The sequence below is a fragment of the Protobothrops mucrosquamatus genome, unplaced genomic scaffold, assembly GCF_001527695.2.
Source record: "Protobothrops mucrosquamatus isolate PMUCROS unplaced genomic scaffold, P.Mucros_1.0 scaffold12, whole genome shotgun sequence".
Taxonomy (NCBI): Eukaryota; Metazoa; Chordata; class Lepidosauria; order Squamata; family Viperidae; genus Protobothrops; species Protobothrops mucrosquamatus.
This window is the reverse complement of record NW_015386399.1, coordinates 2,976,553-2,989,821: the sequence shown is the minus strand read 5'-3', so window position 1 is coordinate 2,989,821 and position 13,269 is coordinate 2,976,553. Positions and strand designations below refer to the sequence as shown.

The 13,269-nt window shown below is 41.8% G+C and overlaps 1 protein-coding gene across 1 annotated transcript; it reads left to right on the top strand.

Annotated features, from left to right (window-relative positions):
• The first annotated feature begins 8,581 nt into the window (after nt 1–8,581).
• On the top strand, nt 8,582–12,547 carry TRIL (TLR4 interactor with leucine rich repeats). Its single transcript, XM_015810625.1, has one exon. It carries the CDS (start codon nt 8,582–8,584, stop codon nt 10,871–10,873), a length of 2,292 nt encoding a protein of 763 aa, XP_015666111.1. The 3' UTR covers nt 10,874–12,547.
• Nucleotides 12,548–13,269: the final 722 nt, after the last annotated feature.

Below are 13,269 nucleotides of genomic sequence, written 5' to 3'. Positions count from 1 at the left end.
TTCTAAATTTGAACTGAATACAAGTTAATGCTATTTTTTTCCAGAAATGTTGGATTCTTTGTAATAAAAAAGAATTTAGAACTTTTTTAAAGTATGTAAACATTCTGTCCTTATTTCCTGTTTGAAATTAATATTCATGAGCAAGGGTTGCAAGTAAAATGAGATCTTTGTTATAAGTTTTTGGCCTATGAGAATAGGAGCTCTTTTCTAAACTAGAAGACGCTCATTTTAGTTGAAGACTAAGGGTCCTATTGGCATTAGGCTTCCGAAATTAAACCAAAAATGTCAGATTACAGAATCAAAGAAAAAATAATAATGTACCTCAAAAAATTAGCTAAGATAAATCAGGTCATGCCCAATTTTATTAAAGAGCAACCTCAAAAATAGTCTAGAAGAGAAATGAAATATCCAAACTAGGAATAGGGCACACATGAGATGGTTATCAATACTGTAGGTATAATGTGAGATTCATTGTATAATGCAAAGACTCAACTCTCTGGAGAAGACTCTAATGTTTGGAAAAGTATAAGAAAGAACAGGGCGAAGTGGAGGGAGACTCAGTTACAGTTGTGATGAAGCACATTTGGAAGATCTGAAAGTCCATGTTAAACACAGATTGTGTTGGAGAAAATCTATCTATGTGATTGCTTGAATTCAAAAAATATTTGATGGCACATAAGGAGATTCAGTGTAGCTCACTGACACACAATACCTTAATTGCCAGTTTAACTCTGTCTCGCTGGAAAAGCATATCCTTTATTTGATGTAGAGGAACTCAAGATAGCATTCCTAGTACTCCCATCTCTTCCTTTTCCTCACAACAGCCACCTTGTGACACAGGCTGGGCTGAAAAATACTTACAGTAAAAGTTAGCAAAAATACTTTCTGAATCTTAAGGAAAAGTACATGCTGTGAAGAAAACAACATAATAAAAATACAACACTGCAGCAAAGTAATGTAGAAAACATTTGACTCTTATTTTCAATGGATTGTACATCTTATTTTCATGTAATGCATTTCTCCATGTGTGCCTTGTACTACAGCCTATTCAGCATAAATGTTGTTAATGGAGGTTTGTTTAAAACAACCAAAGCTCTGTTTTAGTTATCATGCATGTTGTGACCTTATATGGACTTTGGGCTATTTTGAATCAGTAGTTATGTTTTATATTTTAGTTCTTGCTTCAGCAGTGCAATTAATTTGCTTAGTCTATAGTTTTACTAATGTATATGATTTGCCCTACAGCCATTTATGGGTAAATAGCTATTATACAATATAGAGAATGTATACATTTACCTCATCTACAGTATTTAATTTTCAGAAGAAAAAAATGCTTTACCCTATAAAAAGACTCTTGGCTATATAGCAAGTTTGTCTGTACTTCTTAAGGAATATCAGAATCTAGACAAGCATTAGATAGTATCGAAAAATTGGGAGTTTTCTATTATCACTCTGCTGCCATCTAGAGGCCATCTGGATTTCTGCAGTCTAGTGAAATAAAAACTGATAAACAAAACCCCATCTTAGTTGAGATGACTGGGAAAAAAGATTCAAAAGAAATAATTATCATTTATTATTTTAATAATGTTCTGCAATCATTAAAATCACAGCATATGTATACATTTCATAGACAATTGTGTTATTCTAATTATTGCACAGGAGCTGAAACTGCTTAATTTTGTTTCAACTTTTTTTTTCTTGGCTTTGTTTTCTTAATAAAAGTCTTTCTACAGAAGTGCAGATTATCTATAAAATGTGGTTCACAAAAATAGGCACACACTTTTTAAGTACAGTCCCAAGGAGTGTATTTAAGAGAAAACTAGGCACAAAAACAGGCTTGCCTAGGTAATATTTCAGAGGAGATTCCCAACTGGTTGTGTGCCTATATCCATGCTCTGCATTTCCTTTAGACCCACTGAATTATTTGGGCACATTTTGATACAACTAAGGAGGGACCTCTCACAAAAGCAGACTTTGCTTTCTTTTCATCTTTATGGCAGCACCTCGGAATAATCCATAGGACAAATTGCTGTACAGAGTAGGCTTAATGACAGAAAATAACTCTAACAATACTCTTCTTCTTCAACATTGCCTCCTGCTAATCTTCGCTATCCACCTAACCTCTGCTAACACTCTTTACCATTTTCCCTGCTAGACAGGGAAATCTGTTTCTGGCAACAAACACACATGCATCTAAATTTGTATTCTATCTAACTTGTGTGCTATTAATGGTGGGTGTGAATTTTTAAAAGCCAAGATTGGAATCCTACATGCTCTGAGAATAAATTTGAGTGGGCAGAAAGGTTTCCTTTGTGTTTATGTCTCAACCCATGGCTAAGTGCTGGCTAGGAACTCTGGGAGTTGTAGTCTAGCACATCTGAGATACAGCCAGTTAGGGTTCTACATTACTCCTTATTTATACAAATATTTAGTGCTAAGAAAATATTTTTAGCAGAAAGAATACATACCAAAAACACTGAGCCTATTTATTTTTTATGGGACTTAGACCTATGCATTCTCCCCACAGAAGAGTTGGAAGTTTCAGATGACATTCCATTCTTAAATGAAAGCAAATTAATCCCATCAGAAAGTGCCTTATCTGCAACATTGCTCAATCAATATGAAGTACAGATGGCAGATAGATTACTTCCACAAGTAAGCCATAAATCTGAAGGAGTGGTGTACATAAGGGGTTCTCCTGTGATGTTTGGCAATCAAATGTTCAAATTAGTCAATGCCATTATATTCAGTTTAATAGCATTGGCACTGAAAATCACCATACTGTATTTTATCAGCAAAGAAAATACATTTACTAATGTGACTTATAATGCAATCTTTGTATGTTTATGCAAGAAATGTCACATTGTGTTCAACAGACTTTATTCCATCATATTTCAGTTTTCACTGAAAATGCTAAACATATTGTATGCATTAGCTTGTTTAAAAATTGTGCTTTGCTTCAAGACTCTGTAGAATCTTTACAGATTGAAAAACAAAATACTGAAAATCCTACAGATGTTATGTAGATGACGGCATTGTTGTTCTTAACATGATTATGTAAGTCACTTTGGGAATGTTTTCTGTATTGAAGGGTGGGGTATACTTTAATCAAATAAATGCATTGCTTAAGTATTACAGGGAAGACATCATATATGTGCACTGGGAACATCTGTTTGTTCAGGAATTAATACAAGTATGGAATGGTGGAAATGACAGAGAGGGGCTACTGATGGGTCTAGGTATATGGTTTCTTAGAATGAGGTGAATTTGTATGTGTTTCAGAGAAAGAAAGAATAAGAGAGAGGATAAAAACTAATCATGTAATGCTATTTATAACTATTTAGATATAAGTCAAATTACATATAGTATCTAGCTACATATGAAGTCTTCCAGAATGAAACCTGATGGATGTCAGCTCTGGCCTCTAACCTATCTACTATTAGTATTGCAGTCATTGAACCCACGAAATGTTGGGTTCAACATATAACCATTGGAATCACTGAATCAAGTCAAAAAGACTCTTGATTGTCCATGTACAATGTACAACAGCCTCCACGGGAGCTTGATCAGAAGGACAAAAAGCCCACAAGCAATACCATTTTTAAATCAGCAAGTGGCATCATGATGTACTGTATATTCAAGAGGGCAAGATTGCAGTAACTTTGCTCCCCTTGTCTCACCACAGATGCTGCTGCTCATGTATGTGATTTGAATCTGAAACCCATAATAGAAGTTGACCATTTGCCAATCGTCTGGAGTTTTATAACAAATCACATAGGGAAATTTGCAATAAGCCTGCAGAATTACAGTCTACTCTGCAGTTATTTTTTTTATAATATAGATATGAATAATGGCCTAGGCCCTAGGAGTAAGTCCTACACTGCCCAAGTGTATTTCAAAAGCCCACAGTTTGATTAATTATGGTTAATTCAATGAGCTGGAATTGGATGGATATCCTAAGTGATTTTTGCTATTCTCACATTTCCACAAAGAACAATTTCATGGGAAAATAAGCACGCACCAGCAGTGCTAAAATGGCACAAATGCCACAGCTGTTTCTCTTTCAACTTGCAGTGACACAGCTCAAATTACAAAATGTCCATTTTGTTATCTGCTATAATAGAGTTCTGTAGGGCTTTCAGGGTAGAGAGGTCTTCCAATTGGCAAACAGAATTGGCTCACCCTACTATCTTCTGCCTGAACCTGGAGCTCTCCAGTAGATTTTATAGGCAACCTTGTCAACAAATTTTATTTTAATTATTCTAGTGAATAACCATTTCCTTAAAAACAAGTATACCCTGACATTTATCCCAGAGGCTTCTGTCTTGGAAAGAACATTTGCCTGAAAAACTATGGTACCATTGTAACTCTCAGTGGCAATCTATATGCATAAAAATGGCACCATAAAGGCCAAGAAACTCTAGCTTCTACCATCATTTGGATGATGACTTTGTAGTTTTTCTACTGATGGCTGGAGGAGATTCAGTTTGGCTCATGGGATACCCTATCCAATTTGAGCACTCCTTTGTCTGCAGGAATGAAGATGATCATACAGTCAGCTTTAAACACTTTGGTGGGATTGGAAATATAAACAGTGCAATATGGAAGTGCTCGTGACTAAAAATCAAAACATAATGGCACTGTATACAGCAAATATTGGAGTTCCCTATAACTTTTCACCAGGATCGGTAATAACTAAAAGTGGGCCATATATTAAAAAGGAAATAAAAGAGGCTGGCATCCTGGTATCTGTATTTAATTACAGTAACCTTCCCAACCTGGTGACTTCAAATGATAAATTTGCCAGAATTTCCACTTAACATAGTCATTGTGCATGCCAGTTAAGGTTTTAGCTGTTGAAGCTTGACATATCTAAAAAAGTACCAGGCTGAGGAAAACTGAAGGGATGGGTTCACACCATTGTGCCAAGTATGTTGTTCTACTGTGGTTTCTTGAACAAGCCATTGTGAACTTATTTATATATAAAATAAATATATAAAACATGGTTATAAACATACTAAATTAAAGCCAAAAAATGATTCTAAAGATTATTATGACAGGTGAACCCAACCATGATTTTCAAGGCAAGGTGGCAGATCCTTAATTTACACCTTACCAGCTGCTGAGATGTTTCCTGGGGTCCAATATCTGTAGGGTTTGCTGGGATGAAGGAAAAATGTGATTAATCTTCCATTTCTAATAGAAAATCCATCTAATACTTGGATTGGAATAATGTTCATTTTTACAGATGTTTGATTCAAAATGTCAATTTTATATCCAAAGACTAGTACAAGACTTTTTTAAAATCCATACAATGTTCTTGTCCTCTTTCCAATAGTTCTTCCCCCTCTGGCTAACCACCAAATGCATCTGCTGAGTCTTATTCAGAACTAGTATTTCACTGATTTAAGTCTGATCCATGCCAAGATTATCTGCAGGATTTATGTAGTATTTGACCTGACAATTCAGAAATGCAAAACAGCCATGAATAAAAGCTACATAAACATAACTTGGACATTTATTTCTCAACTGCTTATGAAAGGGAATGAATGAAAGAGAGTTTCCAATTACCTTCACCTAGCATCATTACCTGATCCTCCCACAGCAAAAATGTCATAAATTTATTACAACAAGGTAGTGCATACAGGAATAATAATGGTAGCTTTAATGTTACCATTTAAATAGCTGGACTAGGAACTTTCTGTAGTTCTTGCTTCCATGTAGAGATTGACTAGAAAACAGAGTGATTCAATAGTGCTGCAATATCAACCCAGCGCAGAATCCATTTCTCTAGTAGACATTAACATCTCCCGCTTCATTCTGTGTTTTCAGAATCATTCATGTGGAAGACACACTATTGATAGGTTTCCGATATATCCTGGGAGTAAGTCTCATTCCTGCTATCAATTCAGCTTTAAGACTAAATGGAACAGCTTTTTATAGCAACTAAGTTAAGAGCAGATGCTTTCAGGATGTTTACTAGACAATTCTACATGATTTGGTTCAATTGACTTTATCCAGCAAAGCAGCTTAAATATCTCAAAGACATATTATTGCCTTACAAATCTCCATATTTTCTTCTCACCAAGGGATTTGAATATGTTTCAACAGATTAAAACAATTTTGATTTCAGCAGTGGGTACCATATTTCTCAGAATAAAGAGCCCAAACTTTTTCCTTTTTTCTTCACAAGATGCTTTGGGAAAATCCTCATTTCTGAATCTAGGACAGTGATGGCAAACCTTTTAGAGACCGAGTGCCCAAACTGCAACCCAAAAGCCACTTATTTATCGCCAGGTGCCAGGTGGGCGTGGCCCACTGGGTGGGCGTGGCTGTGGTGGTCATGGCAGATTGGGTGGGTGTGGCCAAGGTGGGCGTGATCACCTTGATGTTGCTTGTGGGGAGAGATGCCTGTGGGGCCAGGCAAGGTTGGGGGAGATCCAGGGGGTCTCTGGCAGGTGGGGCAGTGGGCAGGAAGCTCGTCCTGCTGGGTGAGGCGAGGCAAGGCGAGGGTGCCATTGTCACAGGGCAAGGTGAGGCAGGGGCCGGGGCGGCTACTGCCTGATAGCATCAGGCCAGTGAGTGCATGGGTGCTGGGATGCATCTGGCCATGTGGGACCTCGGCAAGTTAGCGGACGGCTGGTTGAAGAGGGACAGTTGCCATCTCTGGGGCATGGTGCGCGTGCCCACAGAGAGGGTTCTGAGTGCCGCCTCTGGCACGTGTGCCATAGGTTCACCACCACTGATCTAGGACATTATTTTTAATAAGCATCAGCAATATTAAAATGTATGAACGTCAGCTCCCAGAATTCCCCATTCCCCATTTGGGGAATTCTGGGAATTGAAGTACACATGTTTAATATGTTGACTTGTTGAGTTTAAGAAACACTAATCTAAGGCAATCCAATTTGTATGTTGTTCAGTCTTCTGACAACATTCTTTACTTCAAAATCAGTCACATCTACCCTTTCTGGATTTTCACTGAGAACATTTTAAAAATTCAAAACTTTTGCAGCTAATAAAGTTAGTGTTCACTGTAGTTTTGGGTTCCTACCAATACCAGCTTCTGTTTCTCAGTGGGTAAAATCTGCAAATGTAAGGAATTCGTTAGATTATGTGATCACTCTCTAAAAGTGCAAAGCTTTGAGATCTTAAAGAATGTTGAGTAAAGAAAGTGTCAAACTCTCCCTTTTGAAAATATTTTAAGATTTTAAACACTACAAAATATACAAGAGAGAAAATTTGCTGTTTTGAAAGAGGCAATTTCATTTAAAAAAAAACCCTCCACACAATTAGTGTCAAAAGGTTAACACTCTATGGAAAGCCACAGTATTAAATGTGTCTGCAGACACTGAAAATAAAAGATCCCACAGCCATGGGATTATCATTTAAATAGCTTGAAGAAAACCTCTAGTGTCTCTAAGTTTTTTTAAAATGTATTAGATACAGCCACCCCAACTTTCTTGAACACAGAACAATGCAGTTTCAACCTTCTATCTTAACACAACCACCAACCCATATTTTCTAACCCAATGTTTCCTGAATTCAATGCCCTCCAGTTCACCTGGGGCAATCTCTCCGAAAACGCCAAGCCAGCACAGTCAACGGAGCTATAATTTCCAGCCATTTGGAAGTCAATCAGATTTGCGGAAGGCTAACCAGAACGCCACAGGGGATCACCAGATAATATCCTGTTTGCTTGAATGCTTTAATGGTGCAGTGGAACAGGAAAGATACCAAGCACATCTTAGCACCAGGGGATTGTTTTGGAAGACTGCCGCAGGCCCACAAAAGCAGAGCCCACCTTGAGAGTCCAGGCAATCAGAATCAGCTTTCCGCTTGTGGAAAGGCAGAGTCTAAACTGCTCTAAGCCATGGCTATTACTTTGGGCAGTCAGGCGACAACGACCTACAACTCTAGAGATGGGGAGGGGAAAGGCCACGAAGAATCCCAGTGTGCTGATCACTCCGGCTCCTCCCTACTTTAAAACCCATGATCGCTTCATCTTGGGTCCACGCGTTTCTATTTCTCTCCCCTTCGCCCCTTCTGCCTAGACGGCAACGCCGCTGCTTAGCTACGCTCCCCTCGCTTCCCCTCCCTCCTCTCCCCCCAATCCCCCGCCGCTCTGGTCCGGCTGACTCCTTCCAATCCGCTGGATCTGGCCTTTCTCCCGCTCCCCTCCTTCCACCCGATCTCCAGGTCTAGCGAGTCCCCGGGGGCGAAGTGTGGGAAGTGCGAGTTTCCGCTCCGATTGTCTGTCCCTGGCCGCCACCCCCGCCTGGCTTGCAGGCTTCGAGAGCAGCCGCTCAGACACAGACAGAAGGAGGTCGCGGGGAGCCAGAGCCCATCGCGAGGGCGCGACAGCGGGCGCCGCAGGAGCAGGCGACGGAGCGCTCGGACGGAGTCTGGAGCTGCGGAGCAAGGAGCCGTCGGCGCTGTGAGGGGAAAAGAGCACTGCTGGTGGCCTGTGTTGCACTCGGAGCTGGGTTCGGAACCGACCCACAGCCGCCGCCTACAAGGAGGGGATGCCGGAGAGACGCCGAGTGAACGAGGGAAGAAGCCCGCCGCTCGCCCTAGAGAGATGGAGCCACCGCCGCTGCTGGTCCCGCTCAGAGTCCTCCTGATGCAGCTGCTGGTCGCCTGCTCCCTCTTAGTTCTGCTTCCGCCGGCGGTGGCGCCCATCTGCCCGGAGCCATGCGACTGCCAGCAGCAGCAGCACGTCCTCTGCACCAATCGTGGGCTGCGGTCGGTGCCCAAGGCTGCCGAGCCGCAGGACATCCTCACCTATAGCCTGGGCGGCAATTTCATTGCAAATGTCTCGGCCTTGGACTTCCACCGCTTGGTGGCGCTGCAGCGCCTAGACCTGCAGTATAATAGGATCCGTTCGCTCCACCCGAAAGCCTTCGATCGCCTGGGGCGTCTGGAGGAGCTTTACCTGGGCAATAACCTCTTGGCTTCCTTGGCGCCGGGCACACTCCGACCACTGTCTAAACTGCGAGTCCTCTACATCAACGCTAACGAGATCAGTTATCTAAGCACAGTTTCTTTTGCCGGTCTAGGCAATCTTATCAAGCTGCGGCTGGATGGCAACTTGCTGGCTTCGCTGAGCGATGCCACCTTTTCAGGACTAACCAACCTGCTGTATTTGCATCTGGAGGCCAACCAGATCCGTTGGCTGAGCCGTAATGCCTTTGCTGGCCTTGGCAAGCTTCGCTTCCTTGATCTGTCTGGCAACCAGCAGAATTTGCTGCGCCATCCAGACACCTTCAGGTCTCTGCGCTTGCTTAGCACCCTCCTCCTCTCTGGGAATGACATGCAACAGCTAGGGAAAGGACTCTTCCAACATCTCTCCAACTTGGCCAGGTTGTCACTGAGTGGAAACCGCCTGACGTGGTTGGCAGTGGAGGCATTTGCTGGTCTGGGGTCTTTGAAAGAGTTGCGCTTGGAAGGGAACCTGCTAAGCCAACTGCCTGCCACCTTATTCCAGCCTCTGCAAAGCTTGGAGGTGTTGGATCTGAGTAATAACCTCCTAACTACTCTTCCTGCTGGCACCTTTGGTCCCCTAAATAAGTTGCGAGAGCTTAGTTTGCAGGGAAATGCCCTGGCCTCCCTGTCTGGAGACCTCTTTACCTCCAACCCAGCACTGTATCGCTTGGAATTGGATGGTAATCCCTGGAGCTGTGATTGTCACTTGCGAGGGCTGAAGCAGTGGCTGGCTTCCTGGCATTCCCAGGGTCGGCTCCTGACTGTGTTTGTCCAGTGCCAGAGGCCACCTGCCCTGGCTGGGAAATACCTGGATTACTTAGAGGATGTGCAACTCTTCTTGCTTTCTAATGGCTCTTGTTTGGAAGGGTTAACATCTGCAAGCCCTGGAGGCAACGGTAACTCAGGCTTGGGCTTGGATAAACAGAGCTCCCCATCTTCTGTTTCAACTGGGTTGCTAACGGGTTCCCAAAAGGTGGTCCCTGAAAAGGGAACTTGGAATGGGGAGACAGATCCAACCACCCCGTTCCCAAGCTTTTTTACCAGTACTAGGTCTCCCTCTGTACTTGGTGCTGCCTGGCCTCGGCGAGCAGGAAAACACCATTTGGTCTCCTCAGTGTCTAGTAGCCTTCCTCTGGTCACTGATCCATGTGATTTTAACAAATTGTTTCTGTACAACCTGACAGTGGATACTGTCACTGAGAGTGCAGTGACAGTGCGCTGGGGGGTCCGTGCACACCGCAGCCCTCGCTTGTTAGGGCCTGTGCGTTTCAGAGTCCTTTTTGATCGCTTTGGTGCTGCTATCAAGTTCCAGCGCTTTGTTTATCTCCCTGAATGGAATGAGCCGGTAGCCACTCTGCGAGAATTGCGTCCGGATACCCCATATCTGGTCTGTGTGGAGGGAGTAATGGGGGGCCGGGTCTGCCCAGTGGCACCACGGGACCATTGTGCAGGGCTGGTCACTTTGCCTGAAGAGGGCATGGGGGCATCAGTTGCTGCGATGGCTGGGGGGACCCAAAGCTTGGATCAGCAGCTTCTCACCCTTGTGCTACTGGCGGTCAATGCACTGCTACTCTTCCTGGCTTTGGCAGCCTGGGCTTCCCGCCTGGTGCGGAAGAAGGTCCTGGGGTGCCGTCAGAGAAAGGCGGCCTCACCAGTCCATGTTAGGCAGATGTATTCCACCCGCCGACCCCTCCGGTCCATGGGGACAGGCATCTCCACTGACTTTTCTGGCTTCCAGTCCCACCGTACACCGCGTAGTGCTGTTTGTGCCTTGCGTGAGGCTGACCTCATTGAATTCCCTTGTGAGCGCTTCATGGATAGTAGCACTGGAGGGAACAGCAGCGCCCTACGTGGAGAAGATAATTTGTTGCAACGGTTTGCAGACTAGAGATGGGGCTCTAAGCTAACTTGCCAGTATGTTATCATGAAGTGGCTGCTGGCATTATGATTTAGTGAAGTCTGTGGGTATGCAGACTCTGCAAAAGTGCCCTCCCCCAGTATTGCAAAATTACAACCCCCAGCAGTCTTAGTTAGCATGGCAAAGGGTGAAGGATGCAGGGAATTATAGTTCAGCAATAACCAGACTACCCCTGTTTCTGATCTTCCTATCTTATTTTTAGTTTGCAAAAATATGTGTATATAAAGACGGCTAATTAAAAATGGTGTAACTCTGGAGTGGATTATACTAGAAATAAAGATAGCAAGAATGGCTTTCTTGATTTTACTGATGGCTATGTTTACTTAGATGATTTGCAATCTTCTTTGGGATAAAATCTGTGATTCTCTAAAAACCAATTAGAATGGGAATCTACTACATTCTTAAATTGCCATTGTTGTGGCTAGGTGGGCATTGATCTTGATTTGTGAATTAAGTAGATCCTAATAGGAAAACAAATTTTAGTTGTCTAGTCATCAGTTGCTAGATAGATACAGAATCTGTAACAATTCCTAACTTGTGGATGTAACTCTATAGCTACTCAGTATTATAAGAAATGAACTGAAATAACTGGAATCAAACAAGAAAAAGTACAGAAAGCATTATAGAAATGTTTGAAGCTGTACAAATTTGGGGACATTTCAGGTTATATCGGTTTCTGGCTTTTGCACTATTTGTTTAAAACATATATAAGCAAGATCAAGCCAGAGGATTTTTTTTTTCAGTGTCACTTGCCAATATATAGATCTGCAAAAATCTACACAACCATAAGATGGCAGTCAAAAGATACAGAGATGTAGTTCTTTGCTGTCATTTCATGGCTGTCTGCATTTATGGAGACCAGATATAATAACATTAGCAATTGGTGCAAAAAAAAAAAAAGTGTTTCCTGCGTGAACACATCCTAGACAGTAGAGATATCATTTTCTTCAGACACAGAAAGTTCTATAAATGTGGACCCTAATGATTGGAGTCTTTTGCATGCTAGTTTTGACTGCGCTTTGCAAACACTGAGAGCAACAAGAGAGGAATCAGTATAATTATTGTTGCTTCTAAATAAAATGCTACTCAGAGAAGAGGCTGTTAAGTGTCACTCCCTTGATGGATAGCTGAGACTCTCCTGGATATAACTCAAAGTACAATTAAACTTTTGGTAGATGCCTGTTATGTTGGCAGTTAGCATCAATCATATTTCCTCAGTTGATGTCACCCTTGCCTAGAATATGTATTTAGGATGAGCCAGATTTGCTTCTTGCTTGTCAAAAAATGTGAACCCCAATTACTACTATGATGCAGGGAATATTCTTGAATTTGTGCTATTAGACACTGATTTTTAATTCTCATCAGCTCTTCCAAATTATAGTTTTGTATTAAAAATATTTTTTCTAGAAGCGCTTTGGAAACATGTTTAACTTGTGAGCTAAGAATGGTGCTTTTTTTATATTGACCAGGGCTTTCTTTTATTAAACGAATGTAAGAAGTTTTAGTGTATGTTTATATAACATGTTCAAAATAAATAAATAAAAAGATGAAGAAAGGGAGGAAGGAAGGAATGTTGATTTTACAAAATTCAGATGTTGACACTGCTAGGGAGAAGAATCCTAATCCAATTTGTTATAATTTGTTTAGAATTATTTTTACAGTGGTCTTGAATAAATACTTTTGGTACTTCTACAGCTTTGCCTATTTTTTAATCTTGTTATTCATAAATGATTTTAGATAAAGATACAGCAGCTTTCAGCTAAACTGGAGGAGGTAGATTATGTCGCTATCCTATGATCCCTGTGCAGCACTTTTCCCCCTCTCTGATATTACATAATAAGCCACTGAACCCTGCTAGATTGCTGGAGGGTTACTGCAGGAATTGGAAGAATTTTCTTATAGAAGGTACTTCTACCCCATTGGGGGGAATTCTCTCTTCTTCCTCTCTGTGCCTTAGCCCCACTGGACTGATGAATGCATTTTTTGATAAATGCAGAGGCTGCAAGGGGAAGAATGTATAGAGAAGCACACATTGTTATTTTCACGATAGAAATCCCACCCTGTCTCTAATGCCTTGGGAAGACTTGGAATACTGCACCCAGTTTTGGTTGCCCAATGTAGTAAAGATATTGAGATTCTAGAATGAGTACAGAGAAGAGCAATAAAGATGATTGGGGAACTGAAGGCCAAAACATATAAAGAAAGGTGGTTGGAATTGGGTCTAATTTAATGAAAAGAAAGACTAGGGATGACATGATAGCAGTGTTCCAATATGTGAGGGGCTGCCACGAAGACGAGTGAGCCAGCCTATTCTCCAAAACACTTGAGGGCAGGACAAGAAGCAATGGATGGAAACTAATCAAGGA